This window comes from Oncorhynchus clarkii, chromosome 9, assembly GCF_045791955.1.
Source record: "Oncorhynchus clarkii lewisi isolate Uvic-CL-2024 chromosome 9, UVic_Ocla_1.0, whole genome shotgun sequence".
NCBI classification, from domain to species: Eukaryota; Metazoa; Chordata; class Actinopteri; order Salmoniformes; family Salmonidae; genus Oncorhynchus; species Oncorhynchus clarkii.
The window spans coordinates 65,809,670-65,836,211 of NC_092155.1; the positions used below are offsets into that span (position 1 = coordinate 65,809,670).

At 42.6% G+C, this 26,542-nt stretch overlaps 1 protein-coding gene across 4 annotated transcripts in view; it reads left to right on the top strand.

The window, feature by feature from the left end:
* The window catches only part of LOC139416755 (proto-oncogene tyrosine-protein kinase Src), a 39,082-nt gene extending 15,121 nt beyond the window's left edge, over positions 1–23,961 (top strand). Inside the window, exons 2-13 of one of the 4 annotated variants that reach the window (XM_071165796.1) lie at positions 14,442–14,673; positions 14,990–15,089; positions 18,213–18,230; positions 18,656–18,754; positions 18,944–18,970; positions 19,157–19,260; positions 20,277–20,426; positions 20,555–20,710; positions 20,975–21,231; positions 21,338–21,491; positions 21,653–21,784; positions 22,074–23,961. In XM_071165796.1, coding sequence (XP_071021897.1) covers positions 14,451–14,673; positions 14,990–15,089; positions 18,213–18,230; positions 18,656–18,754; positions 18,944–18,970; positions 19,157–19,260; positions 20,277–20,426; positions 20,555–20,710; positions 20,975–21,231; positions 21,338–21,491; positions 21,653–21,784; positions 22,074–22,282 — 1,629 coding nt within the window. In that variant the 5' untranslated portion in view covers positions 14,442–14,450 and the 3' untranslated portion in view covers positions 22,283–23,961. Of the gene's footprint in view, positions 1–14,441; positions 14,674–14,989; positions 15,090–18,212; positions 18,231–18,655; positions 18,971–19,156; positions 19,261–20,276; positions 20,427–20,554; positions 20,711–20,974; positions 21,232–21,337; positions 21,492–21,652; positions 21,785–22,073 lie in introns of those variants that run through there. The other 3 variants (XM_071165797.1, XM_071165798.1, XM_071165799.1) reach the window with 3 other exon arrangements.
* The last annotated feature ends 2,581 nt before the right edge of the window (positions 23,962–26,542 follow it).

The following is a 26,542-nucleotide window of genomic DNA, read 5'->3' on the forward strand; positions in this document are numbered from 1 at the left end:
TTACGTAAAATTCTGGCAAATTAGTTTGATTAGATATACCCTGACTCTGCGTGCAATGAACGCAAGAGAAGTGACACAATTTCACCTGGTTAATATTGCAGTTTATTTATTAAAATAAATAGTTTATTTATTATTGATGTTTATGGTTAGGTACAGTCGTGCAACGATTGTGCTTTTTTCACAAATGCGCCATTGTTAAATCATCCCCCGTTTGGCGAAGTTGGCTTGTCTTTTGGAAGAAATAGTCTTCACAAAGTTCGCAACGAGCCAGGTGGCCCAAACTGCTGCATATACCCTGACTCTGTTGCAAGAGAAGTGACACAATTGCCCTTGTTAAAATAAATTCATGTTAGCAAGCAATATTAACTAAATATGAAGGTTTAAAAATATATACTTGTGTATTGATTTAAAAAAAGGCATTGATGTTTATGATTAGGTACACGTTGGAGCAACGACAGTCCTTTTTCACGAATGCGCACCGCATCGATTATATGCTATCATCAACCATATGTAGTTAACTAGTGATTTATGATTCATTGATTGTTTTTTATAAGATCAATTTAATGCTAGCTAGCAACTTACCATGGCTTCTTACTGCATTCAGGCAGGCTCCTCGTGGAGTGCAATGTAAGGCAGGTGATTAGAGCGTTGGACTAGTTTAACCGTAAGGTTGCAAGATTGAATCCCTGAGCTGACAAGGTAAAAATCTGTTGTTCCGTCCCTGAACAAGGCAGATAACTCACCGTTCCTAGGCCGTAATTGAAAATAAGAATGTGTTCTTAACTGACTTGCCTAGTTAAATAAAGGTGTCAAAAAAAAAAAAAACGATTGGCCAAATCGGTGTCCAAAAATACCGATTTACGATTGTTATGAAAAGTTGAAATCGGCCATTCCGATTAATCGGTCGACCTCTAACACACACACAGCTGATGTGGGACTTGTTTGTGATTCAGATCAGATGGGCTGGGCTGGGCTGGGAGGCTCACTGCAGGGATGGAGTGAGACTGGTGGTCTGCACTCTGCTAGCTCTGCTCTGCTATCGTCTTGCCACACTCTCTCATGTTGTCACAGAATAGTTTGAATTGTCCTCTACTGACTTTGCGATGTCTCTGAATCATGGTTGCAGAGAGCAGGGAGTGGGATCGAAGTTGATTTTCTCTGCTCTCGTTAGACTCTCTCATTTTGTCACATGATACTTTGTGATTAAGTATTTGATGTGTCCTATATAGAGGTCGACTGATTAGGATTTTTCAACGGCGATACCGATTATTGCAGGACCAAAAAAAGCAGATGCCTATATGTATTTGTTGTAGTTGTCATTATTACACACACACACATATATATATATACTGCTCAAAAAAATTAAGGGAACACTAAAATAACACATCCTAGATCTGAATGAATGAAATATTCTTAAGTACTTTTTTCTTTACATAGTTGAATGTGCTGACAACAAAATCATACAAAAATTATCAATGGAAATCAAATTTATCAACCCATGGAGGTCTGGATTTGGAGTCACACTCAAAATTAAAGTGGAAAACCACACTACAGGCTGATCCAACTTTGATGTAATGTCCTTAAAACGAGTCAAAATGAGGCTCAGTAGTGTGTGTGGCCTCCACGTACCTGTATGACCTCCCTACAACGCCTGGGCATGCTCCTGATGAGGTGGCGGATGGTCTCCTGAGGGTTCTCCTCCCAGACCTGGACTAAAGCATCCGCCAACTCCTGGACAGTCTGTGGTGGATGGAGCGAGACATGATGTGCTCAATTGGATTCAGGTCTGGGGAACGGGCGGGCCAGTCCATAGCATCAATGCCTTCCTCTTGCAGGAACTGCTGACACGCTCCAGCCACATGAGGTCTAACAAGGGGTCTAAGGATCTCATCATCGGCACTCATCTCGGCAGTCATAATGGCAGTCATTTGAATGCTGGTGGTTCCTTTTAACATGAGTCTTCAATATTCCCAGTTAAGCAGTTTTAGGTTGTAGTTATTATAGGAAATATAGGACTATTTCTCTTTATATCATTTGTATTTCATATACCTTTGACTATTGGATGTTCTTATAGGCACTTTAGTATTGCCAGCCTAATCTCGGGAGTTGATAGGCTTGAAGTCATAAACAGTGCTGTGCTTCAAGCATTGCAAAGAGCTGCTGGCAAACACAGGAAAGTGCTGTTTGAATGAATGCTTACGAGCCTGCTGCTCCCTACCACCGCTCAGTCAGACTGCTCTATCAAATATCAAATCATAGATTACAATAAACACACAGAAATACGAGCCTTATTAATGTCATATGGCCAAATCCGGAAACTATCATTTCGTAAACAAAACGTTTATTCTTTCAGTGAAATACGGAACCCTTACATATTTTATCTAACGGGTGGCATCCATAAGTCTAAATATTGCTGTTACATTGCACAACCTTCAATGTTATGTCATAATTATGTAAAAATCAGGCAAATTAATTGCAGTCTTTGTTAGGAAGAAATGCTCTTCACACAGTTTTGCAACGAGCCAGGTGCTGAAACTGCTGCATATAGATTCTGCTGCATATACCCTGACTCTGTTGCACAGAGCGCAAGAGACGTGACACAATTTCCCTAGATAATATTGCCTGCCAACATTAACTTCTTTTAACGAAATATGCAAGTTTAAAAATATATACTTGTGTATTGATTTTAAGAAAGGCATTGATGTTAATGGTTAGGTACATTGGTGCAACGACAGTGCTTTTTTCGCGAATACACACGTTAAATCATCACCCATTTTACGAAGTAGCCTGTGATTTGATGATAAATTAACAGGCACTGCATTGATATTTGCAACGCAGGACAAGCTAGTTAAACTAGTAATATCATCAACCATGTGTAGTTAACTAGTGGTTATGTTAAGATTGATTGTTTTTATAAGATAAGTTTAATGCTAGCTAGCAACTTACCATGGCTCCTTGCTGCACTCGTGTAACAGGTGGTCAGCCTGCCACGCAGTCTCCTCGTGGAGTGCAATGTAATCGGCCGTAATCGGCATCCAAAAACCAATTACCGATTATGAAAACTTGAAATCGGCCCTAATTAATCAGCCATGCTGATTAATCGGTCAACCTCTAGTCCTATAATGAGTAACTTGACTGAGTAATCTGTCTGTGCCCTTGAGCAAGGCACTTAACCCTAAATGCTCCTGTAAATCGCTCTGCATAAGAGTTTCTGCTAAATGACTAAAATAAAAAAGTAAATGATTAAAGAAAGCAAAAGGAGGAAAGTAGGGAAAGATGAAAATGGTGAGAAATATCTAACTTTTTTGTTGCTTGATGTGAAGTTAACTTTGAGACTTCAACATTCACTTCTGTTTTGGTTCATTCAGCACTCCCTCCCTCCCCGACGCTCCTCCCTCCCTTCATGACGTCACAGGAATTGTCCTCTAAACAAATCCCCTCCTAATACAAAATGGCCTAGATATTTTCGAGTTGAGCCTCATTTCCAAAATGATTTCATATGTGTTGCAGTGAGATTCGGCACCGGGCATAACAGGCCTTTAGAAAAACCATGGACCTTGGAACCCTGCCAAACCAGTGGCTCGTTTGTTGATTTTCAAGTCGTAAATATGTAACCTGCCTGTGGAGGGAGAGGGTTTTAAGACCAATCAGCCTCAGCCTTTTTTGAGGGCAGTGGGACTTTTTTATGGTAACACTGAATGGATGTTTTGTTTTGAAAATAGTTAGTGATATGAACTTAGATTGGGTAAAGCAGAAGTATCAGTGCTGCTGACACACACACACTTGAACAGTGGAAGGGATCAGGACTCACAGGCTCTGATCCTATTAAGAACCACAGTACAGTAGCCTCTTAAGAGTGAAAATGAAAAAAGGATGAAGGCTGTGTTTTTCTCTTTATCTGAGAAGCTTGCTACCGTTTTCTGCACGTTTCTCTGACAAATAAGTGTGAGCGTACAAGTGCATCAGAGCCGTTGCTTGTGGAATGCGAGGAATCATCTCCATGGCAACGGCTGGTGTGTTCTGTGTGGAGAGGTAAATATTGGCTCCACTAACTCCCCATTCTGACCTGGTGTCTCTCAGTGATTGGAGAGCAGAGGAGGGTCTCTTTCTGGGCTGACAGCCCTGCTGTCCTCAGTTCAACACTCACTAGCAGCCAGTGTACTCCTCTCCCTGTTGGTGGAGGTTTACCTTTGGCCCTTCCAAACATGGGAGAGCTATTTGGCTTTGAGTGTTCCTGGTTTGACTTGATACACACACACTATCACATGAAAATAGTTTGAACACAACAAGCTTGAGAGTGTTAAATGGTGTGTGTGGATGGACTCCATTGAAACTACACAGAAATAATTTGCCTATTAATGGTTTACTGGATAGGACGCGTGCATAGTGGAGGTAGGCTAGGTCCTGTTACCGAGGTGTAGGTTGGCTGAATCAAATAGAGGAGGGATGTGTTAAACACTGCGTGACATTTAACCATTTCAAATCAAATAAAAATTGTCATGTGCTTCGTAGATTAACAGTGCAATGCTTACTTATGGGCGGGCCCTTCCCAACAATGCAAAGAGGGAAAAAAATTAGAAATAGTAGAAAAAATCTTCTTGTTTGTGGGGAAAATAAACGAAAAACCCACATTCTGTAACTGAACTTTGTTAAGGGCTATGAACCAGAGCAGCTCTCTGTCTGAGCAGGATAAGCACGACTTAAGTTACTTAATGAATTCTCTGACTGAGTCCAAGCTCTGGAGTCTGTAGGGGAGATTTAATGTCGGGTGCCTGCCCATATTTAGCACACTGCAGCAGATGGATTTGTCTAGGCAGGATGAGATATGTGCTCGGCTGCAGTAGCTGCCTGCAGTGAGTATTCAGACCCCTCAACTTTTTTCCACATTTTGTTAGGTTATTCTAAAATGGATTAAATTGGTATTTTTCCTCATCAATATACACACAATGTCTCATAATGACAAATCAAAAACAGGTTTTGAGAAATGTTTGATACTTAATAAAAAATAAAATTGACATTTACTTAAGTATTCAGACCCTTTACTCAATGCTTTGTTGAAGCACCTTTGGCAGTGATTATAGCCTCGTCTTCTTTGGTATGACGCTACAAGCTTGGCGCACCTGTATTTGGAGAGTTTCTCCCATTCTTCCCTGCAAATCCTCTCGAGCTCTGTCAGGTTGGATGGGGAGTGCTGCTGCACAGCTATTTTTAGGTCTCCCCAGAGATGTTCGATCGGGGCCGTGTCCGGGCTCTGACTGGGCCACTCAAGGACATTCAGAGATTTGTCCCGAAGCCACTCCTGCGTTGTCTTGGCTGTGTGCTTAGGGACGTTCACCCCAGTCTGAGGTCCTGAGTGCTCTGGAGCAGGTTTTCACCAAGGATTTCTCTGTACTTTTCATCTTTGCATCGATCCTTAGTAGTCTCCCAGACCATGCTTCACCGTAGGGATGGTGCAAGGTTTCCTCCAGACGTGATGCTTGGCATTCAGGCCAAAGAGTTGAGACTTGGTTTCATCAGACCACAGAATCTTGTTTCTCATAGTCTGAGAGCCTTTAGGTGCCTTTTGGCAAACTCCAAGTGGGCTGTCATTTGCCTTTTTACTGAGGAGTGGCATTCCCCTGGCCACTCTATCATAAAGGCCTGGTTGGTGGAGTGCTGCAGAGATGGAAGGTTATCCCAGCTCCACAGAGGAGCTCTGTCAGACCATTGGGTTCTTGGTCACCTCCCTGACCAAGGCCCTTCTCCCCTGATTGCTCAGTTTGGCTGGACGTTCAGCTGTGGAAAGAGTCTTGGTGGTTCCAAACTTCTTCCATTTAAGAATGATGGAGGCCTCTGTGTTCTTTAGGACCTTCAATGCTGCAGAAATGTTTTGGTACCCTTCCCCAGATCTGTGCCTCAACACAATCCTGTCTCGGACAATTCCTTCGACCTCATTGCTTGGTTTTTGCTCTGACATGCACTGTCAACTGTGGGATCTTATATAGACAGGTGTGTGTCTTTCCAGATCATCATGTCCAGTCAATTAAAACATCTCAAGGATGATCAATGGAAACGGGATGCACCTCAGCTCACTTTTGGGTCTCATAGCAAAATCTACTTATGTAATTAAGGTATTTATGTTCTTTATGTTTAATACATTTGCAAAAAAAAACTAAAAAAATCTGTTTTTACATTGTCGTTATGGGGTATTGTGTGTAGATTGAGTTTTTTATTTATTTAATCCATTTTAGAATAAGACTGAAAAGTAACAAAATGTAGAAAAAGTCAAGAGGTCTGAATCCGGTCCTTTAAAATATATTGTAACCAATGTTGTTCAGTTACATCTAGTCCTGACTCCCCAGATGGAACTTCATCACGGTATATCCAAATGCAATTACGGAATTGATGTTGATAATCTGGGGAGAACAAGCGGCTGGATTAGGGCTGCAATCGGTGGGCAGTGACGCAGGGAGGGCCAAGGCCAAAGCCTCCCACTTTTCCTGCTTTCCCTGGAGTAATTACATAGAGAGCATTAAGATGAAGGAATACTTCTAAGGCCTGATTTTGAGGGCTGGGTCTGAAAACATCAAATCCTTGTTTCCTCTGTCCTTGTTTTCAATTCCTCTCAAAGTGCTTTGGACGAGGTCAATGGTTCCTCCCTCGGACCTCATCCAATTAACTTTGAGCATGCAATGGAGGAAACAAGGACTGGAGAAAGCAAGGATTTTATGGTTAGTAAACTTTTCTGACACAGCCCCACTGGGGTATTCTACGATGCTAGCTAGATTTACTTAGGATTCTATAAAGCTAGCCACTTTCGTGTCAACTGTTATCCCGAGTTGAGTTGAACTCAGAGGAGTTAGTTCACCAAAGTTAGCTTGCTATCTCGTGTCATAGTACACCCCTCAGGTTTAATGCGGCCTAGTCTTTGTTCACTTGATGCCCTCCCCCTACGTTTACGTCATTTAGCAGATGCTCTTATCAAGAGCGACTTACAGGCAAAATTAGGGTTAAGTGCCTTGCTTAAGGGCACATCGGCAAATTTTTCACCCGGTCTGCTTGGGGATTCAAACCAGAAACCTTCTGGTTACTGGCCCAACACTCTTAACCGCTAGTCTACCTGCTCCCCCTCAACTCTTCTTCTCTAGAAGTTGATTTTTACCTTCCGCCTAAATAAGAACATTGAGCAATGACATGAAACCTAACCCTTCTAACCTCAGTTTTTGATGTCTTTCTCTGAATTTGATTCTTTAGCATGCCTGTTGAGTATACCTGTGGCTCAGACTTGTCTCCAGCTGATAACGATGGTAGTAGCCTGGGATGCAGGTCACATGTTATGTAACAGGACAGAGTCATTCTGTATGTTGATTTGTTGTCTAGAACCTGTGTGGTTAGATGTACTATAAGTTGCACGCTAAGAGAAGGAAGAAGCAAATCTAGAGTACATGTTTGTGTTTCCTGGCCTGATCCTAAAAGCCTCAGTACAGACTGCAGAGCTGTCCAGGACTCCGATGCATACAGCATATTAAAACAATGTTTGATGTCTGACTCATGCAAATGCATTATAAATGTGATGGCTATCTCGCCAACCTGTTGTTCTGTCACAGGTGTGATGGGAGGACTCTACTACGGTAGGAAGGCTAGTGGATAGGATGGGGCTTTAATGTCAAACCTCACCACTGTCACAGCAAGGCCACAATGACAGCTTTTTTTGGGGGGGGGGGCTCCCTTTGAAGTTCTGTCTCTATTTTCCCACAGGTGATTCTCCTTTCACTGGAATGAGAGTGCATTACTATGTAAATATTGGCTTAAACATTCTCACTTACTGTCAACAGCCTATCATCATTTTAGTTGGTTATAGGGGTTCAATCTTAGCCTGCACAAATAGAATCAAGTCTGCATGTTGTTTTATTACTTTCATAATATAAGAATATGTCATATGCTATTTTCTCCAAAGCGACTTACAAATGTGCATACAAATTCATTTGGGTGGCCCCAGCGAGAATCAAACCCACAACCCTGGTGTTACACAGGACCACTATTTATGAGTAAATGAAGACTGCTTGATGATCAAAAAGGGGTTTATTTTACAGAAACATTAACTGAATTCATCAGGGAAATGTTATTGAATTAATAGGAAATGTTCATACAAAGAAGTGATTTAATGCACCGTCTTAAATAGATGAATGACACAATAGCTTTTGAATTGTCTGTTTCTTATTCAGAGATTAACTTTGTTATCCTTTCAGAAGAAACATAAAAATGAGAGTGGGAAAAAAAATGGAATATACAAAAGACAACCTGGCAGCTAAATTAAAAGATGATTCCCCTGTTCAGCCAAAGCCCATGAGACTTGAAGGATTTTGTATCCGTTGCTGGTTTCTTGTGCATAATTAAGCAAATCCATCATCCCCCCCATGCCTTGTTGCCAGAGGGGTTTTGCTGGGTTTATTTCTGCCTTGTAGTGGGTGGAGCAGGTGCTGAGTGCTTAGTTACCTCAGGCTTATTAGACCCAATGAGGCACAGACTAGACCTCACTGGTTTATCACACAGAAAGGCAGAATCTGGGTGGTATAGTTCTGCCTCTCGCCCTTTGTTGTCTCTCTCTGTCTGTCTTGCTGCCTCTCTCTCTCTCTCTCGCTGTGTCTCTCTCACACGCACGCGCACGCTCTCTCTGTGTGTTTCTGCCTCTCGCTATCTCTCTCTCTCTCCCCCTATTTCTCTCTCTCTTTTTTTCCTTTTCCCGCCCAAACATGGTGGTCGCTTCATCACTTTAATTATTCATTTCCATATTTCCCGGTGGCTGTCATCTGTGGAGAGGCGGTGTGTGATGAGAAGATTTTGGTCGACCTCGTTCCGTAGCAAGCACAGTGTCTTGCGCATTAGCACAGTGCAGCCTGATTTAAACCATACAGTAGGGCCGAGCCAGCACAGTGCAGCCTGATTCAAACCATACAGTAGGGCCGACCCAGCACAGTGCAGCCTGATTCAAACCATACAGTAGGGCCGAGCCAGCACAGTGCAGCCTGATTCAAACCATACAGTAGGACCGACCCAGCACAGTGCAGCCTGATTCAAACCATACAGTAGGGCCGACCCAGCACAGTGCAGCCTGATTCAAACCATACAGTAGGGCCGACCCAGCACAGTGCAACCTTATTCAAACCATACAGTAGGGCCGACCCAGCACAGTGCAGCCTGATTCAAACCATACAGTAGGGCCGAGCCAGCACAGTGCAGCCTGATTCAAACCATACAGTAGGGCCGACCCAGCACAGTGTGGTTCGGGTAGGATGTATATGATGTGAATCAGGCATATTGTGTTTGATTGCAGGGTTTGCTGTGAGTGTGAGCTGACAATAGACTTGTTTGTTTGACCAGTAGTGTAATCGAGGATGGGTGGAATGCCCCAGAGCCAAGACTTAGAGACTTTACTCAGCTGTCTGAGACATGGGTAGATTTGGTCAGATCTGACAAACAAGCTTTGTTGGAGTTTTGTTTTGGAGTATTGTGATAGAACACCACTGGCTAGATATTAATGGGATGAAATTCTGTTTTATTTTATCGGAAAATAGGGAGAAAAAAATGTAATCACATGGTATTTTAAGCAGCTATTCATATTGGTATAGTCTAAAGCTGTTAGTATTTAGTATTGAGAAATAACATGGTTTCAGAATATTCACAAGCTGTAATGTATATTTAAGCAATAAGGCACGAGGAGGTGTGGTAATGGCCAATATACCATGGCTAAGGGCTGTTCTTATGCACAATGCAACGCTAGTGCCTGGTTACAGTCCTTAGCCGTGGTATATTGGTCATATACCACAAACCTCTGAGGTGTCTAAATGCTATTATAAACTGGTTACCAACTTAATTAGAACAGTAAAAATATATGTTTTGTCATACCTGTGGTATACGGTCTGATATACCACAGCTGTCAGACAATCAGAACTCAAACCACCCAGTTTGTAATGCTGAATAAATACCTGCGACATATCGTTCAAATAACAACTCCATCATAAAAGTGCCAGTTGTGTGAAATATGGAGGGTTTATTTGATGGAGTGAGATGGGAGAGGAAATGCGTTATTAACCGTGCAACCATTCTAGTGGATGAGACACAAAAGACACAAAGACCAGCTTGCTGTGCCACCCGTCCTCTTTGTGTCTGCCTGAGTGTGCTCTCTAACCTGGCCAGACTGTTAGCTACTTTACAGTAGAACTATCCTGTTGTACAGACATACCCTTGGGGGACATATCGACCGCCTCTCTATCCTCTTTGACCCCTCTCTCTACCCACCAGCCCCCCTTCCCTCTCAACAACTAGCCCCCGCCCACACCCTGACGCCGGCTGGACTAGAAATGTAATGAGCCCCGCTGGTTCAGCTTTTCTCCCTCATGAAAAGTGTCTGTGTGGGTGTTTGTGTGTGAGAAAGACAGAGGATGGCAAGCTAGATGGGCTGCTGCTGTAGTGTACATCTGATCCATAGGAATCTCCTCAGCTGTTTGATAAGCAGCAAGAGGCTGGGGGCCTCCGTCTCCAATCTCCGGGGGCCTTCATCTCCAATCTCCTGGCTGCCTGCCAGGTGTGTGTGTCCTCCAACAGAAGTGAAGCATGGATGGGTCTCACAAATTGAGAGATGGGTGTTATTCTTTGTGTGCCATACATTTTTCCAGCATGTCTTCAGTACATTGCAACTCTCTGAGAAGCTGTCTCAGCCTTGCTGTCTTACGCTTCGAACACACCAACAGCATCATTGCATTTTGGTACACCAGAATTACATTAATTTCCAATGAAACGCTGCGTTTGCCTTGCAGCATTGCATTGCAGAGGCAGATGCAGTGCGTTCTGTATGGTGCATACGTTGGATTTATCGAACGTATGCGTCAAAATGTATGTGTAGACTGCTTGACCGAAATGGTAGCAGAAAGTGAATGTTGAACTTTTGTTGCGTACATATGATGATGTTTCGTACTATTTTGCGCATTGATGCTATCGGTGTGTTCGAAGCGTTAGCCTAGCCTTGTTGTCTCAGCCTTGTTGTCTCAGCCTTGCTGTCTCAGCCTTGCTGTCTCTGTCTCAGCCTTGCTGTCTCTGTCTCAGCCTTGCTTTCTCTGTCTCAGCCTTGCTTTCTCTGTCTCAGCCTTGCTTTCTTGCTTTAGCTTAGCAGGCTTCCAGTAAGACATATGTCAGTCTGTTGAATGAGACCAGTACCACACTAACTGACTGACTCCATAGTTAGATCCACAAAATTGAAAGTAGCTGTAGTAGGGCTGGCACAATAACCGTGTAACCGGCGGTTACAGATGAAGGCCGTCTAAAAATAAAAACTGTGTGGCACGAACAGCTGGCTGAAGACGGGCCGGGCATTCGTGCGGTTAAGTCCGTTTCTGCTGTAAAAATTCATTTCAAATTCCATGACTCACAGCCCTTGGCTGTAGCCTCATTAGTATGAATAGTACTAGTAATGAATATCACTAGGAGTGGCAGGTAGCCTAGTGGTTAGAGCTTTGGGCCAGGTTGCAAGATCGAATCCCCAAGCTGACAAGGTAAAAATCTGTCGTTCGGCCCCTGAACAAGGCAGTTAACCCACCGTTCCTAGCCCGTCATTGTAAATTAATTTGTTCTTAACTGACTTGCCTAGTTAAATTAGCCCACCTACTGCTACCATAACCATAGAGATGTCTGTTCTAGGTCAAAGGAATAGCTGACCCCCCAGACAAGCAAAAGCAACACAAAAAACGCCACCAGTAATTACCTACGCTACCTTATTACTAGTCAACATGACACTTTCTAGTTTAGGTGACTACTGCTAGGACTTTGAAAAAAACATCCCTGCCTCTCCTCTCCAAATTAGTATCTATCTGTAGCAAACCCCTACTGCTAGGCCTATATCCATCCATGACAGTAGTGGAGGGTTGGGTCCCTAAATTATCCTGGTGTAATGATTTCGTGCACTAAACTGGGATTAGAGAAGACTGAAATGCTTCATGTGTTTATAACTGGAGTCTCTAAGAATACAGGCAGGACACTGAGGAGGAGTAGAGAGCAAGAGTCTTCAAGTGATCTTAGCACCTTACTTTGGGAAACTTCTGTATTTTGGCAATGACTATCTACTTCCCCAGAGTTAGATGAATTAGTGGATAACATTTTTATGTCTCTGAGTGGAGTTTGAAGGAAGTTGCAAGCAGATACCCAGGGACTTCCAGTCATTGCACTAACGCTAGTTAGCATTAGCTTGAGAAGCTGCCTCTAACTTCCTTCATACTGGATACAGAGACATAAATATGGTATCTACGAGTTCATCTGACTAGGTATTTTACCAAAATCCTGATGTATCCCTTTAATTGTGTGTTAAATAGTGTAAACACTCCTCAGTTGTCATTGGTATACTCTTAGGTTATTCTCATTGAGAACATCTTTATCTCAAGAGAACTGTTTTGTGTACAGCTGCTACAGTACATATGCGCACTGATTCAGCAACGTGTAAATATTTATGCTCAATTGAACTCTTGCCTTTTATGTTTATGAGCCCATATGTAGCCGCATGGCCGGATGGACTTAGTCACCTCGGGCAACATGATCACATCATTCATCTGGAGCAAATAAGCTCGAGAGATGACACGGCACCAGGTCACACTTCACTGGGTGGTAGGAGGGTGTGAATAAGGGGTTAGGTTGGGTATCGTACTGTACAACCAGCCCTTTGATCTGACTGGGAGGGAGTCTATTGATCCTGACTCATTAATAAGCTATTGAGGACTGCACCTTGTACTATCGACTAGTGTTGTAGTGCCATTGCAAAACCACGATGGCGGAGAACAATGTGTGCTCTGCCACTGAATACTGAAGGCCACACAGTGGTACAACGCTATGATGACAGCCATGATGGCCTACACAGCCATGTCCATATATACAGTGCCTTGGGAAAGTATTCAGACCCCTTGACTTTTTCCACATTTTGTTAGGTTACAGCCTTATTCTAAAATGGATTAAATACAAATAAAAATCCTCAGAAATCTACATAAAGAAAAGAAATACCCCATAATGACAAGAAAAAAAACGATACCTTATTCAGACCCTTTGCTATGAGACTCGAAATTCATCTCAGGTGCATCCTGCTTTTATTGATCATCCTTGAGATATTTCTACAACATGGAGTCCACCTGTGGTAAATTCAATTGATTGGACATCATTTGGAAAGGCGCACACACATGTCTATATAAGGTCCCACAGTTGACAGTGCATGTCAGAGCAAAAACCAAGCAATGAGGTCGAAGGAATTGTCCATAGAGCTCAGAGAGAGGATTGTGTTGAGGCACAGATCTGGGGTTTGTCAAGGCACCTACAGACTCTGACCATTCTCTGGTCTGATGAAACCAAGTCTCAACTCTTTGGCCTGAATGTCAAGCCTCACGTCTGGAGGAAACCTGGCACCATCCCTACAGTGAACCATGGTGGTAGCAGCATCATGCTGTGTGGGCGGGAATTATTTTATCAATTTTAGAATAAGGCTGTAACCTAAAAAAAATGTGGAAAAAGTCGAGGGGTCTGAATACTTCCCGAATGCACTGTACTTTAGTAGCTGAGTTTTTGCTCACCTAGCATGCTCTTGAGCATTGTCATTTCTGTAACACCATGTCATGCATTTCATTTTCAATCATCTCTCTTGGGGGGGGACGAAACATCTCTGTTTGCTGTGGTGGCAGGGGGTGGATGGTGGGGGACAGGTATATAGAGGATGAGGGTGGGACAGGTGAATGGAGGATGGGGGTGGGACAGATATATGGGGGTGGGACAGGACAGGTATATGGAGGATGGGAAGGGGACAGGTGGGTGGGTGGAGGATGGGGGTGGGACAGGTAAATGGAGGATGGGGTGGGACAGGTTGTTTGGAGGATGGGGTGGGACAGGTGACTGGAGGATGGGGGTGGGACAGGTATAAGGAGGATGGGGGTGGGACAGGAGGGTGGAGGATGGGAGTGGGACAGGTGGGTGGAGGATGGGGTGGGACAGGTATGTGGAGGATGGGGTGGGACAGGTATATGGAGGATTGGGGTGGGACAGGTGGATGGGAGGATGGGGGTGGGACCGGTATAAGGAGGATGGGAGTGGGGCAGGGTCTCAGCCATGGATTCCTATGTGGTAGCTAAGGAGTGGCAGCTACAAGCCCATCCTTAGGGAAGCTTAGGTTTAGCATGTATGATTACTGCACATGATACTGTATTGCTCTGGTTAGAAAATAGCAACTGTATGACTTCACATGTACTTCAGTTTCCACTCTTGGCCCTGCCCTCGGCTAAGCTGCCTAGGAGGGGAGGCCTAGTGTGAGAGGGTAGTTTGCAAAAAATACTGTAGCTATTCTAAGCCTAGCGAACTGTGTTCTATTTCAATAGACACTTTTAGTATATATTTTTTTATTGAATTGCAGAAGCTCATTCGTCTGTCTGTTTGTCTTATAGGTCTAGGCCATGGGGGGAACCAAAAGCAAGCCCAAAGACGTCAGCTCGGGAGGAGGGGCTGGTAGCCTCAACTTCAGCCCTGCCCAGCACACCCTCACATCCAATCGGAACCCTGCAGTGGACGGGACACGCCAGCCCACTCAGCCCCTGACCAATACCCCGGAGCTGGCCCTGTTTGGGGGTGCAGAGTCCACCAGTAGCGTCACGTCTCCTAACAGAGGGACACTTGCAGGTAAGACACTAGGGCCCAGATACCCCACTAATAACCTAGTATGGCATAGAAATACATTATTAACATAGAAATACATTATTAATTTCATTAAAGGAATTATTATTATATAAAACGTCTCAAGCTCCATTGGATGCCATATATTTGATGCTACTGACTAGTATATGCAAATCTTATTTAGTACAATTTGAAACACAGTTTACTCTGGGATATCTGAATCGTACATATGGTGTATTTTTAAACATGGTATTGCTATATCACTTAATATTTCATGACCCTCTCCCTTGAGATAAGTGTCTGTCTGCTCTCTCCCCCACAGGAGGAGTGACTACGTTCGTGGCGCTGTATGACTACGAGTCTCGCACTGCCTCTGATCTGTCTTTCAGGAAGGGCGAGCGGCTACAGATAGTGAACAACACGTGAGGCAACACCACACACACTGGGATGAGGATGATGTCACACCTACATGGATAGACGCATATCAAATTGTATTTTTTTTTATATGCGCTGAATACAACAGGTGTAGCCCTTTCCGTAAGATGCTTACATACAAGCCCTTAACCAACAATGCAGTTTAAGAAATAGAGTTAAGCCGGTGTTTGGAGGATATATTGGAACCGTGCCAATATATACTCCAAACACTAGCTTCAAGGGCATTATCACTTTTATACAACAGTTTACCAACATATTCAAATAATGATTGACCTATTTTCATTAAAAGTGATAATTTATTCATACTATTTCATCCTTCCACAAGATATAGTCCCGACACATCTAGGGTTGCTACCCCAGCCGGCTGATTGTTCTTCCTTCCATCCGTTCGGTTGACAGATACTTTCAGTCTTTTTGTTCTGTATCTGGACGCGACCCAGTTGTTTGTTCTAAATGTTTTCTGTTGCCATAATGGCTGGCAACGTTCTTATCCCTTGCTTGCTAGCTAGCCAACTACGGCTAACTTACAGTCACGTCGAACAGTGCAGCCAGAATAAAAACAGTAGCTGCATTTGCATTTGTTTAAGCTGTTTTCTATTGACATTTATTTGGAGACATCCATAACAAGGAGCTAATGAGGCGCGATTTCTCCTGGCATAGAAAATGTGCTCTCTTGTCAGGACACTGTTCAGAGGAGCTAGCCAACAACACAGCTAACACAATCACTTCAAACTGAAGCTGGAAAGACTGCTAACTTACTGCACTTCAAAAAGCTGCCTGCATGTCTGTCTCATCACGTTCATTACTATGCGACAGCTGGAGATCAAATTTGAATATTGAAACAATGTTGCAAATGTTGTAGAGACGGACAGCAAGGTTTGAAAACTAAATGTTACCGGAGTGCCAAGTCTAGGACAAAAAGGCTTCTCCACAGTTTTTACCCCCAAGCCATAAGAACAGGTAATCAAATGGCTACCCAGACTATTTGCATTGTGTGCCCCTTCTTTTTACGCTGCTGCTACTCTCTGTTAATCATATATGCATAGTCACTTTAACTATACATTCATGTACATACTACCTCAATTGGGCCGACCAACCAGTGCTCCCGCACATTGGTTAACCGGGCTATCTGCATTGTGTCCCACCACCCGCCAACCCCTCTTTTATGCTACTGCTATTCTCTGTTCATCATATATGCATAGTCACTTTAACCAGATCTACGTGTACATACTACCTCAATCAGCCTGACTAACCGGTGTCTGTATGTAGCCTCGCTACTTTTATAGCCTCGCTACTGTACAGTATATAGACTGTCTTTTTACTGTTGTTTTATTTCTTTACCTACCTATTGTTCACCTAATACCTTTTTTAGACTATTGGTTAGAGCTTGTAAGTAAGCATTTCACTGTAAGGTGCACGTGACAAATAAACTTTGATCTGATTTAGTATAAAATAAATGTGAGATAATGTCTAGATGCTTTTTATAGTGGAGATCAAGTTTATAAATTGCCTGGCTGGGCTGATGAGACTGTGGATTGCGCAGTCAGATGGAACAGAGTAAATAGGCATTTTAACGTAATTTTAACGTCATAGATTTAGCAGGTGGTAACTTGTGGAATAGACACCGGCTGGAATGCCCTTTTAACCAATCAACATTCAGGATTCGATCCACCCATTGTATACACACACTGTACTCTGCATGACTCCTCTCACTGCGCTGGCTGGCTGTTCTGCCCCCAAACCGCGTGTCAGTCCCCCCTCTGTACAGCCTGTAACCATAGGAACAGACTCCCTTCATAAGGATCTGTTTTGTGTGAGCTGACAGGGTTTTGTTGTAGATGTACTTTTTTCTCATTCACAAAAGCACAGCTGTATGTCTCACTGGTGCTTCTACTTGGAGGCTGATATTTATTTTGTTGCAACTAGCCCCTTTTTTTTTGTTGTACCTTAGTTGAATGCACTGATTGCTTGATAAGAGTTTCTGCTTAATAACTAAAATGTACTTGTTCAAATGACTGTTCATTCAGTCTGATAATGTAACCCAATCATAGGGAGTCAGTCTGTGATGCGTCTCTGATCAATAGAAGTGCAGTGGACCATATTATTCTAGTGAGCCCCCAATACTGCAGCTATAACAAGTGTTGACCTAGAAGGCCTGAGCTGAGGACAATATAATGATAGTTTGTTGTTGTTATTATAATAATAATAATATTCACCACTGAAGCTGATGCTTCTTTACTCTTAGTGTTTACATTTTTATATTTTTTTGTAATTTAGCAGACGCTCTTATCTATAGCGACTTACAGTAGTGAGCGCGTGCATTTTAATTATTTTTCGTACTGGTCCCCCGTGGGAATCGAACAACCTTGGCGTTGCAAGCAACATGCTCTAGCAACTGAGCCACACAGGACCTACAGTGTTACCCAGGTCAAACACATAAAACTAGTGAACCCCCCTGAGATGATAAAAACAGAGAATGTTTCATTATCATTTCTTATTTATGACCCAAACCCATTGTCTTAGTTTTAGGTAGCTTAGGGGCGACAGGTAGCCTAGCGGTTAAGAGCCAGTAACTGAAAGGTCGATGGTTCGAAATTGGTTGACGTGCCCTTGAGCAAGGCACTTAACGCTAATTGCTCCTTAAAGTCACTCTGGATAAGAGCGTCTGCTAAATTACTAATATGTCAATGTAAAATGTTATGATTTCTGCACTTGATATGTATCATTAGGCTTTCTTGAAATTGATATTAGGTCTACACCACATTTTTGTGCTTCAAATCACCTCTTCTGTTCTCTGTTTTAAATATTGCTACTTTTAATCTCTTCTGTCTATAAAATCAATGAAAACCCTGCTTTGATGTGAAAGCTTTAGACCAACTTCTGGTTTAATGGTGAGCTAGGCCTATAGCTTCCGCTGTAGTGTTGGGATGAGGGTGTGGTGGATAACTACTGTTGTAATGAGTCTTCTGTTCTGTTCACTGTATCTCTACAAATCGACTTTGCTAACACGCTTTCTGTCTCTTTTTTTTTAACCCAACCCACCCCCTTCGCATCTCCTCTCTATCTCCCCAAACTATTTCTCCATCGCATACCTTCATAATTGTATTTAGGAGAAAGTTGAACAGCAGGTTAGTGATGCTTATGTTGTCTTTGTGTGTCCTTCATGTAAATGTACTGTGTGTGTGTGTCCCGTTGTGAATGTACTATGTGTGTTTGTGTCTCAGTGTGTTCATGTCACTAACGCATTATAGTAGCTGGTTCACATGATGATAACTTCCCTGCATTTGGTTAATTGTGTCGCAGTGCACTTTGGTGTTTGAATCCCTTGTGGATCCATTCCATTAGTATTCCTAGTAGTTGTAGGGCTGATTTCCTAGGACCAGTCCTGGAAACCGCCCTGTAATCTATGGATATTGTAAATAATCTCCTCCTGTTGTTGAGTCTACTCATGAGGAATGTGTGTTCGTTTTTCTTTAGAATCACTCCAAGTGAAGTAGAATCCCTCTGTGTAAAGTAGAACGCCAGTGATATTCTGTTATCCTTGTCTCCACAGAGAAGGGGACTGGTGGCTGGCTCGATCTCTGACTACGGGAGAAAGCGGTTACATCCCCAGCAATTATGTGGCTCCCTCCGACTCCATCCAGGCAGAAGAGTAAATCCCTCCCTCTCTCTCTCTTATCTATTTATCCTTCCGGCCTTTTCTTCTCTCTCTATGTATTTAATTGAAAATGGAATGCACCTTGAAGGCGTACATACTGTACAAGCTGACATGCATAGACACACATTACAATAACACAAACAAACTGTGTAATGATTCCATTTCTTACCTTTATCCTACCAGTCATCTCAGATTGCCTATGGCTTCCAGGTAAGGGGAAGTAATCGGAATGCAATACTTATTTGATTGGGGCATGCACAGAAGGAGTTTACAAGTCACTTATTTTCAGAAACCAGCACGGGCGGTTCTCTCTCCCTCTCTCTCACAAAGACACACCTTTTCCCCTCCTCTCAACCTGGTCCCCGTGTCTCGTGCTCTCTCCCCTCTCTTCCCTAGGTGGTATTTTGGGAAGATCACACGTCGCGATTCGGAGCGGCTCTTGTTGGGTCTGGAGAACAGGAAAGGAACGTTCTTGGTGAGAGAGAGCGAGACCACCAAAGGTGAGTGTCTAAGGCTAGCATCTCCAGTGAAAACACATCACAAAGCGTCTCTACTGACAATTAAGACCACACTGGAATGCCGGCCCATTGGCATTGTCCTTTTTCTTGGGATGAAGCGGTGTAGCTGTGTAAACATGTTCTTTTGAAGTAGCTGTTTGCAGCTTTTTTTATCAATAAAAAACTGATTTGTAAGATAAGAATAGAGATTGGGGAAGCACATCTTAATTTAAAATTGACAAATGAAAAAACAGTGCACTGTCTGATAAGACATTGTTCCTCACTGTTCTAGTTCTTGTGCCTTGCTGTGTTGTTTGCTAGATGAATGCTGTTTTAGACAGTGAAGCATTAGGACAACTGGGGAAAGGTTAGATGTGATGCCTCTGATACTGCACTGCCATGGTAATATTACACACTCTCCATGGTCTGTGTGCGTGCGTGGCCAAGCTCAACGTAGAGAGGGAGGGTAAAAAGGGGAACGGGGGGGATACCCTGCTGGTAGCTGAGTGGGAGCAGTGGGGGGGCCTCGGTGACTGAGTGGGACAGAAGTAGGTCATTGTAGACCTAGGGGCGTGTTCAGCAGGGAAAAACGGAGGGGAACAAGTGTTCAGATAGAAATATGTTATGTAGAACAAACATGCCTCGCGATAACATGTAGAATAAGGAATCATGTTGGCTCTGTTCGAGAACCACAAGCCCTACCGCCTAGTTCAAACAGAGGGAAGGAGGGGAGAATTCCCAGGCTTTGAGTTCAATCATCAGGCTGGCTCACTGGGCTGGTGCTGCCCTCTGGTGAGAGACTGGCTACTACTTAGTTTTTGTGGGACTTGTCACAAGGGAAAGGAACTTATCAACACAAAAGGACCCATTCAAACTACTCTTCCTTTGGAACTCAGGAAGACTAGAAGTCTCCTAAGGCATCAGCTAATGGAATGAATAATAAAGGAGGAAGCAATATTTCCACTCCAAGGTTATCTTGCTTTCTTTACTGATTTCCTCTCTTATGTTCCCCTCCCCAGGTGCCTACTGTCTGTCAGTCTTGGACTATGACAACACTAAAGGGCTGAACGTGAAACATTACAAGATCAGGAAGCTGGACAGTGGAGGGTTCTACATCACCTCACGCACTCAGTTTAACAACCTACAGCAGCTTGTCGCACACTACCACAGTGAGTCATTCTTTCTAAATTAAAATAGAAAATGGAAACTCTACTGCTGTACATGTGAAGAACAACTAACAGTAACACTACCAGAAGATGATATTGAAGCTCACCATGTTTCCTTCCCTTCCTCTCAGAGCATGCAGACGGACTGTGCCACTGTCTGACAGAGGTGTGTCCCGTACTGAAGCCTCAGACCCAGGGCCTAGCACGTGATGCCTGGGAGATCCCCAGGGACTCCCTCCGCCTCGACCTCAAACTGGGACAGGGATGCTTCGGAGAGGTCTGGATGGGTAAGACAGTCTCTCTCCACTATCACTACTGTCTTTGGGATTTAATCAGCTACTGTAGGAATCAGTGTGATTCTCCTGATCTTCAGCCGACTCCCTAAACTGATCTGACAAAGCAGGGGGAATTGCCATGTAGAGGACCTCAAATGTCTATAGAGTGCATTAATCATTGCATCAAAACATTTTCCTTGGCAGTTGGCATTATTTAAAAAAACATGATCTGATTGGAACTTCAACGACATAACTGTGTAACCTTTGTCTGTGAAGGCACGTGGAATGGTACGACGCGGGTAGCAATCAAGACCCTGAAGACGGGTACCATGTCCCCCGAGGCCTTCCTCCAGGAGGCTCAGGTCATGAAGAAGCTGCGACATGAGAAGCTTGTCCAGCTCTATGCTGTGGTGTCTGAAGAACCCATCTATATTGTAACTGAGTACATGGGACAAGGGAGCTTATTGGACTTCCTGAAGGGAGACATGGGCAAGATGCTCCGCCTTCCTCAGCTGGTAGACATGGCCTCACAGGTAAGAGAGTTTAGATATAGAAAATACTGTCTAGTCAAATTATACCCCTTCTCTCTCACACACACAGACACACTGTCAATCAAAGCTAAACCTGTCTCCTCTTCAGATTGCCTCAGGGATGGCGTACGTAGAGAGGATGAACTACGTTCACAGAGACCTCAGGGCTGCCAACATCCTAGTGGGAGACAACATGGTGTGTAAAGTGGCTGATTTCGGCCTGGCCCGCCTCATAGAAGACAACGAGTACACCGCCAGGCAGGGTAAGACCACTAGAGGGCGTGGATTACCATCTCTCTCTTTCTTTCTATTGTCTCTCTCACCTCACTCTTAATCTTTTTAGTTTCCAGACAAATTGGAATGCTGTCCTCAGATGTTACTGAGATGTCTCTAGTTTAATGTGTGTCTCTCTTTCTTGTTGCAGGAGCAAAGTTCCCCATCAAGTGGACAGCCCCTGAAGCTGCGCTGTATGGCCGCTTCACTATCAAGTCTGACGTCTGGTCGTTCGGGGTCTTGCTGACCGAGCTGGCCACTAAAGGCAGAGTACCATATCCAGGTAGCTACCATGACTCTTCTATAATGTCACTTAGTTAACAGATCCCATATTTAATCGAATTGCTTATCCCTCTCAGAGCACATTCCTTGACTTCTTGCCAAAGATGCACAATGCTGGCAAGCAAGACTTCCTATGTGATGACACTGTTATCCTTTGAAACCATGAAGTATCTTGAGTATCTGAGTATCTTTGGGGTAATCATTCTGTGCCTGCGAGTGGTCCCTGTATATTGATGTTGGTGTTCTCTCTCCCTCTACCCTCTCTCTCTGTCTCCAACTCCCTCGCCCAGGCATGGTGAATCGGGAGGTGTTGGACCAGGTGGAGCGTGGTTACAGGATGCCCTGTCCAGCTGAGTGCCCTGAGTCCCTCCACGACCTCATGTTGACCTGCTGGAGGAAGGACGCCGAGGAGCGGCCCACCTTTGAGTACCTGCAGGGCTTCCTGGAAGACTACTTCACCTCCACTGAGCCCCAGTACCAGCCTGGAGAGAACCTGTAGTGCTGTAGCAGGGCTCAGGGTGGAAGAGAGGAACAGTGCTCTGGATACAACCACACTAACCTCTGAAGCTCTGACCTCTGTTGTGCACCTGGAACTGAACTACCAATGGCCACACACACACTCATTACTACCATTAGCATTATTCATTGTGATGATATCATGATTTAGTTATCTTATTGATATCCTTCTGATTTGAACAGGACAGTAGGAATCTACTGGTTAATTTTGAGTTGTGTTCATGCCTGTCAGTTACTGTATGCTCCTATTGACGTTGTGCGGTAACTCCAAACGCATCATCAGACATTTGACACGAGTAGCCACCTACTGTATGCACCACTTCAATGCATCTCTTTATAGCTACACCTTTGGAGGGCTAAATAATCGACTGACTTCTCATATTCCAATTGGTTCCTTTCTATAATGAGGATGTTTTCTTGTTGTGGTATGCTGGGCACTGTCTTCCAATCTATACCCACAGTCTGCTTGAGAAGTAACTCTGAGGGGTACTTTTTTCAGGATATCACTTACTGTATGTTGTGTTTTTGATTAATTTAGTTATCAAACCTGAATAACTGGAATATTTGACATTATTATCAGGTCACAGGCATTTCAGGTGAATATTTCTCCTCTACATTGTAGCCATTCTTGACTAAGCATTTATGGTACTACTGACAGTTTGAGAAGTTGGCCGAGGTGGGCGGCACTTCGACTTCGCAGAGACTTTCTATACATGGAACACCTCTTCAGGCACCCCTAAAGAAGAGGAGATGGGAATGATTTGTTTGTTTATTTGCATTCTCTATTTGCAACTTTTCTAGAAGAAGACAAAAGGCTACTGATGAACACAGTCTCCTCTCAGGACTGGGACCATGAATCCTGCTGCAATGTTTTTGTGCCAATGATCAAAACAACTATTTTCTACTCTCTTCTATTGTTTAAAGTGTATTTTTATTACTCTTGATTAACTTTTTATATCTACGAAGTTCAATAAGCGTTTTCCTGTAATTATATACTTCAATGATAATCAACTTATTTGTGAATCATGCTCAACACTTGTGTACTGCATACCTAATAATACCATCCATTTTCCATCCAATATATAAGGAATGCATTTTAAGTCTTTGGTTGTTCAAACATTCAGATTAAAACCCAGTCAATGTTCTGCAATGGTTTTCAGTTATTTTCAGTAAAGGAGTAAAGACCTTTCACAATATATTATTTGAAAAGTGTTATCAGTGCAGCTGCTGGTCATTTTGGAGGTAATTAATGTGGTTTTGTTTTCATTGAATGATGGAGAGATGATTCTGAAGATATGAGGACTGAGCTTTCTAGTGGCTTGGGAAGCTGAATTGGCATTTTGAATATCCACGGTCATTGGGAAATTGTACATAAATATCCTCATTGCTAATATTTTTGTATATATCCTGTTGGTAATTTATTAATTTTTAAAGATACTTTTGGTTTGTCTTGTCTATTTTCAGCATCATTCTACCACTGGCCATCATGTCTATGGTACATCTTTTGGTGAAGAAAGTGGTGTATTTTCTTTATATAATTACATCCTTATTTGTTCCACTTTTATCTTTATACGTTGTGTTCATATTGTGTCCATCTATCTGTAAAACTAAGCTCTGTGGTACTCTGCAATCAAAAAAATAAACAATGACTCGTATTGAAAACAATCTCTTCATCTGGTCAGAATAAGAGAAGACCTTTTTATATAACCTATAAAGGTGTCTCTGATTATATTTTTGCTATCAAAAACTGTAGTCAACTCAATTGCTCAACTGCTATCAAAACTGAATCATACAGTTGGGGCCAAATATATTGGCACCCTTGCACTTTTCTTAACTTATTCCCTATTTCTTCCTAAATAAGTTTAAATTTAAAAAAAGATTGGTCTTCACAACTTGTTATTGGATTTTCAACATTGCAGAACCCATTTCATTTTTGCAAACTTTTTTAAACAATTTTAATTTAGAAAATAAAAATGGTATTGACAAATTGTCACCTAGCTCGTACTTGGTTGCACAGCCATTGCCAACAAAGGCTTCTTGTCGTTTGCTGCATCTATCTACTGGCAATTTGGCCCACTCTTCAGCAGCAAACTGCTCTAATTCTTTAATGTTTGATGGGTGCCCTCCACCAACTGATGATTTCAGCTTTTGCAGTAGGTTATGGATGCGATTCAGATTTGGACTCTTGACTAACCACTCCAGGGCAGTCCAGCGTTTCTTCTTTGTGCTTTTTATCTGTGTTTGTTGTGGTTGTCATACTGGATGACCCACATCCCACAACATTTATCAGAGAGACAGTTTTTCGAACATTGCACTCCAAAACACCTTGATTTCATGATGTCTTGCACACTTTCAAGTCCCCCAGTACACAATCCCCCAGTATGATTAAACCTTCCCATATAATTGATATTAGGGAGTTTTTTTTCTTTGAATGCTTAACTTGGTCATTGGTAAATATAGAAAGACCCCACTGCTGAAAGAGACAAAAGAAAGCCCTATTGAACAAAGATCCACCTAAAAGAGCATAAATCCTGGGGGAAATGTTCTGTGGACCAATGAAACAAAATCGGAGCTCTTTGGCACTAGAGGTTATCAGGTTGGTTTTTTGTTCCACGTTCAACCCATTGTCCAAAAATTGGGTCTCCATTGAAAGTTCTGGGTCTTCCCAGCAGGACAACAACCCCAAACACCCACATCACAAAGCATCCAGGAATGGTTAAGAAGGGATGCTGAACTGTTCTGGAGTGGCCAGCGAAGAAGAGTCCAGATCTGAAACATCAAAAACCTATGGCAAAATCTGAAAACAGCATTTGTTTGAGGGCACCCCTCAAATATTGAAGAATTACAGCAGTTTGCTGCTGAAAAGTGGGCCAAATTGCCAGTTGAAAGGTGCAGCAAGCTCATTGGTGGCTACAAGAAGTGTTTGTCTGCAGTTATATTGGCCAAAGTCTGTGCAACCAAGTACTAGCTATGGGTGACAATTTAGTCGATGCCATTTGTCTTTATTAAATTAAATTGTAAACTTAAGTTTACAAAAATATAATTGGTTCTGCAATGTTGAGTTAGTGGTTACTAAATGTTTTATTTAAAAAAAATTGAGAAGAAATTGGGAATTATTTAAGAGAAGTGCAAGGGTGCCAATATATTTGGCCACAACTGTACATTTACATGTCGACATCTATTTCTAAGGACATTGATTGGGAGGCTGGTTTGCGAACTATTCCTCTGTTATTGTTACAACGAATGACAGTGTTTTTATAGAAGACATCTGATGTACTGTGGATAGAAGACTTACATTATAAATGCAACCTTTTGTATTTAGGTAAGACTAACTCCTGGAGAATGCCAACATTTCATAAACCACTATAAATGCCTACACTGTTTTTCCTCAGACATGAATTATTAATCTTCTATAAGTATGCTATTATTAATATGACTTGTTATTTTATGTCCTGTGAACATATGGAGCAGCAGATTGACTAGGCTGTTGTCTTAATCCTAATGTAATCCCCATTGTTCCATCATCTTGAAAAACCAAGGACATGTCTCCATTGGGTTCTTTGGGTCTTTCTCCTCAACCTATGCAGTTTTGGGATTTGTGATATTCCTGTGTATATTCTTTTTTACTGCATTCAGTGGAACATTTTAGAATTTCAGGCAATGTTTTTTTCTGTTGTCTAAATACTACTGTACATTGTTTAAAATTCAAATGGCAATGTTGGAATAAAATGTTTAAATTGCCAACTGTAATCTGTCACGTTGTAATTTGTTGAAAACGCAATAAATTATGGTTCTTATATTGATGGTAACCAGACAGAGTCAATTGATGCTTACCCATTGACAGGAAATGGTGTCTAGCTACACATAGAGAGAAATAGTAATGGCGTATTTTTGTGGGCCCTAACTCTGCCATGGTTCGGTGGACAAAGCCTATGGGAAAATGAATGGAGTTTTTGGAGGGTTTTTAGATCAACTCGGAAAATAAGGTCTGTGGGAACACAGGCTTATGAGATTTTATACGTTTTGTTCTATGAGATCATTTTTTATCAGCTACCGTCACTTGTGAATTTGTAAGCATTTATGTCATTTTAAAAAAGCACATAAAGAACATAATACCTAAAGGTCATGATTGATTATCTCATAAAACAAAATATATAAGAGTCTGTGTTAACCTCAGACCTTATTTTCATCGTTTATCCCAAAACCCTATTATTTTCCCCATAGGAATGGCTGAATTAACCAG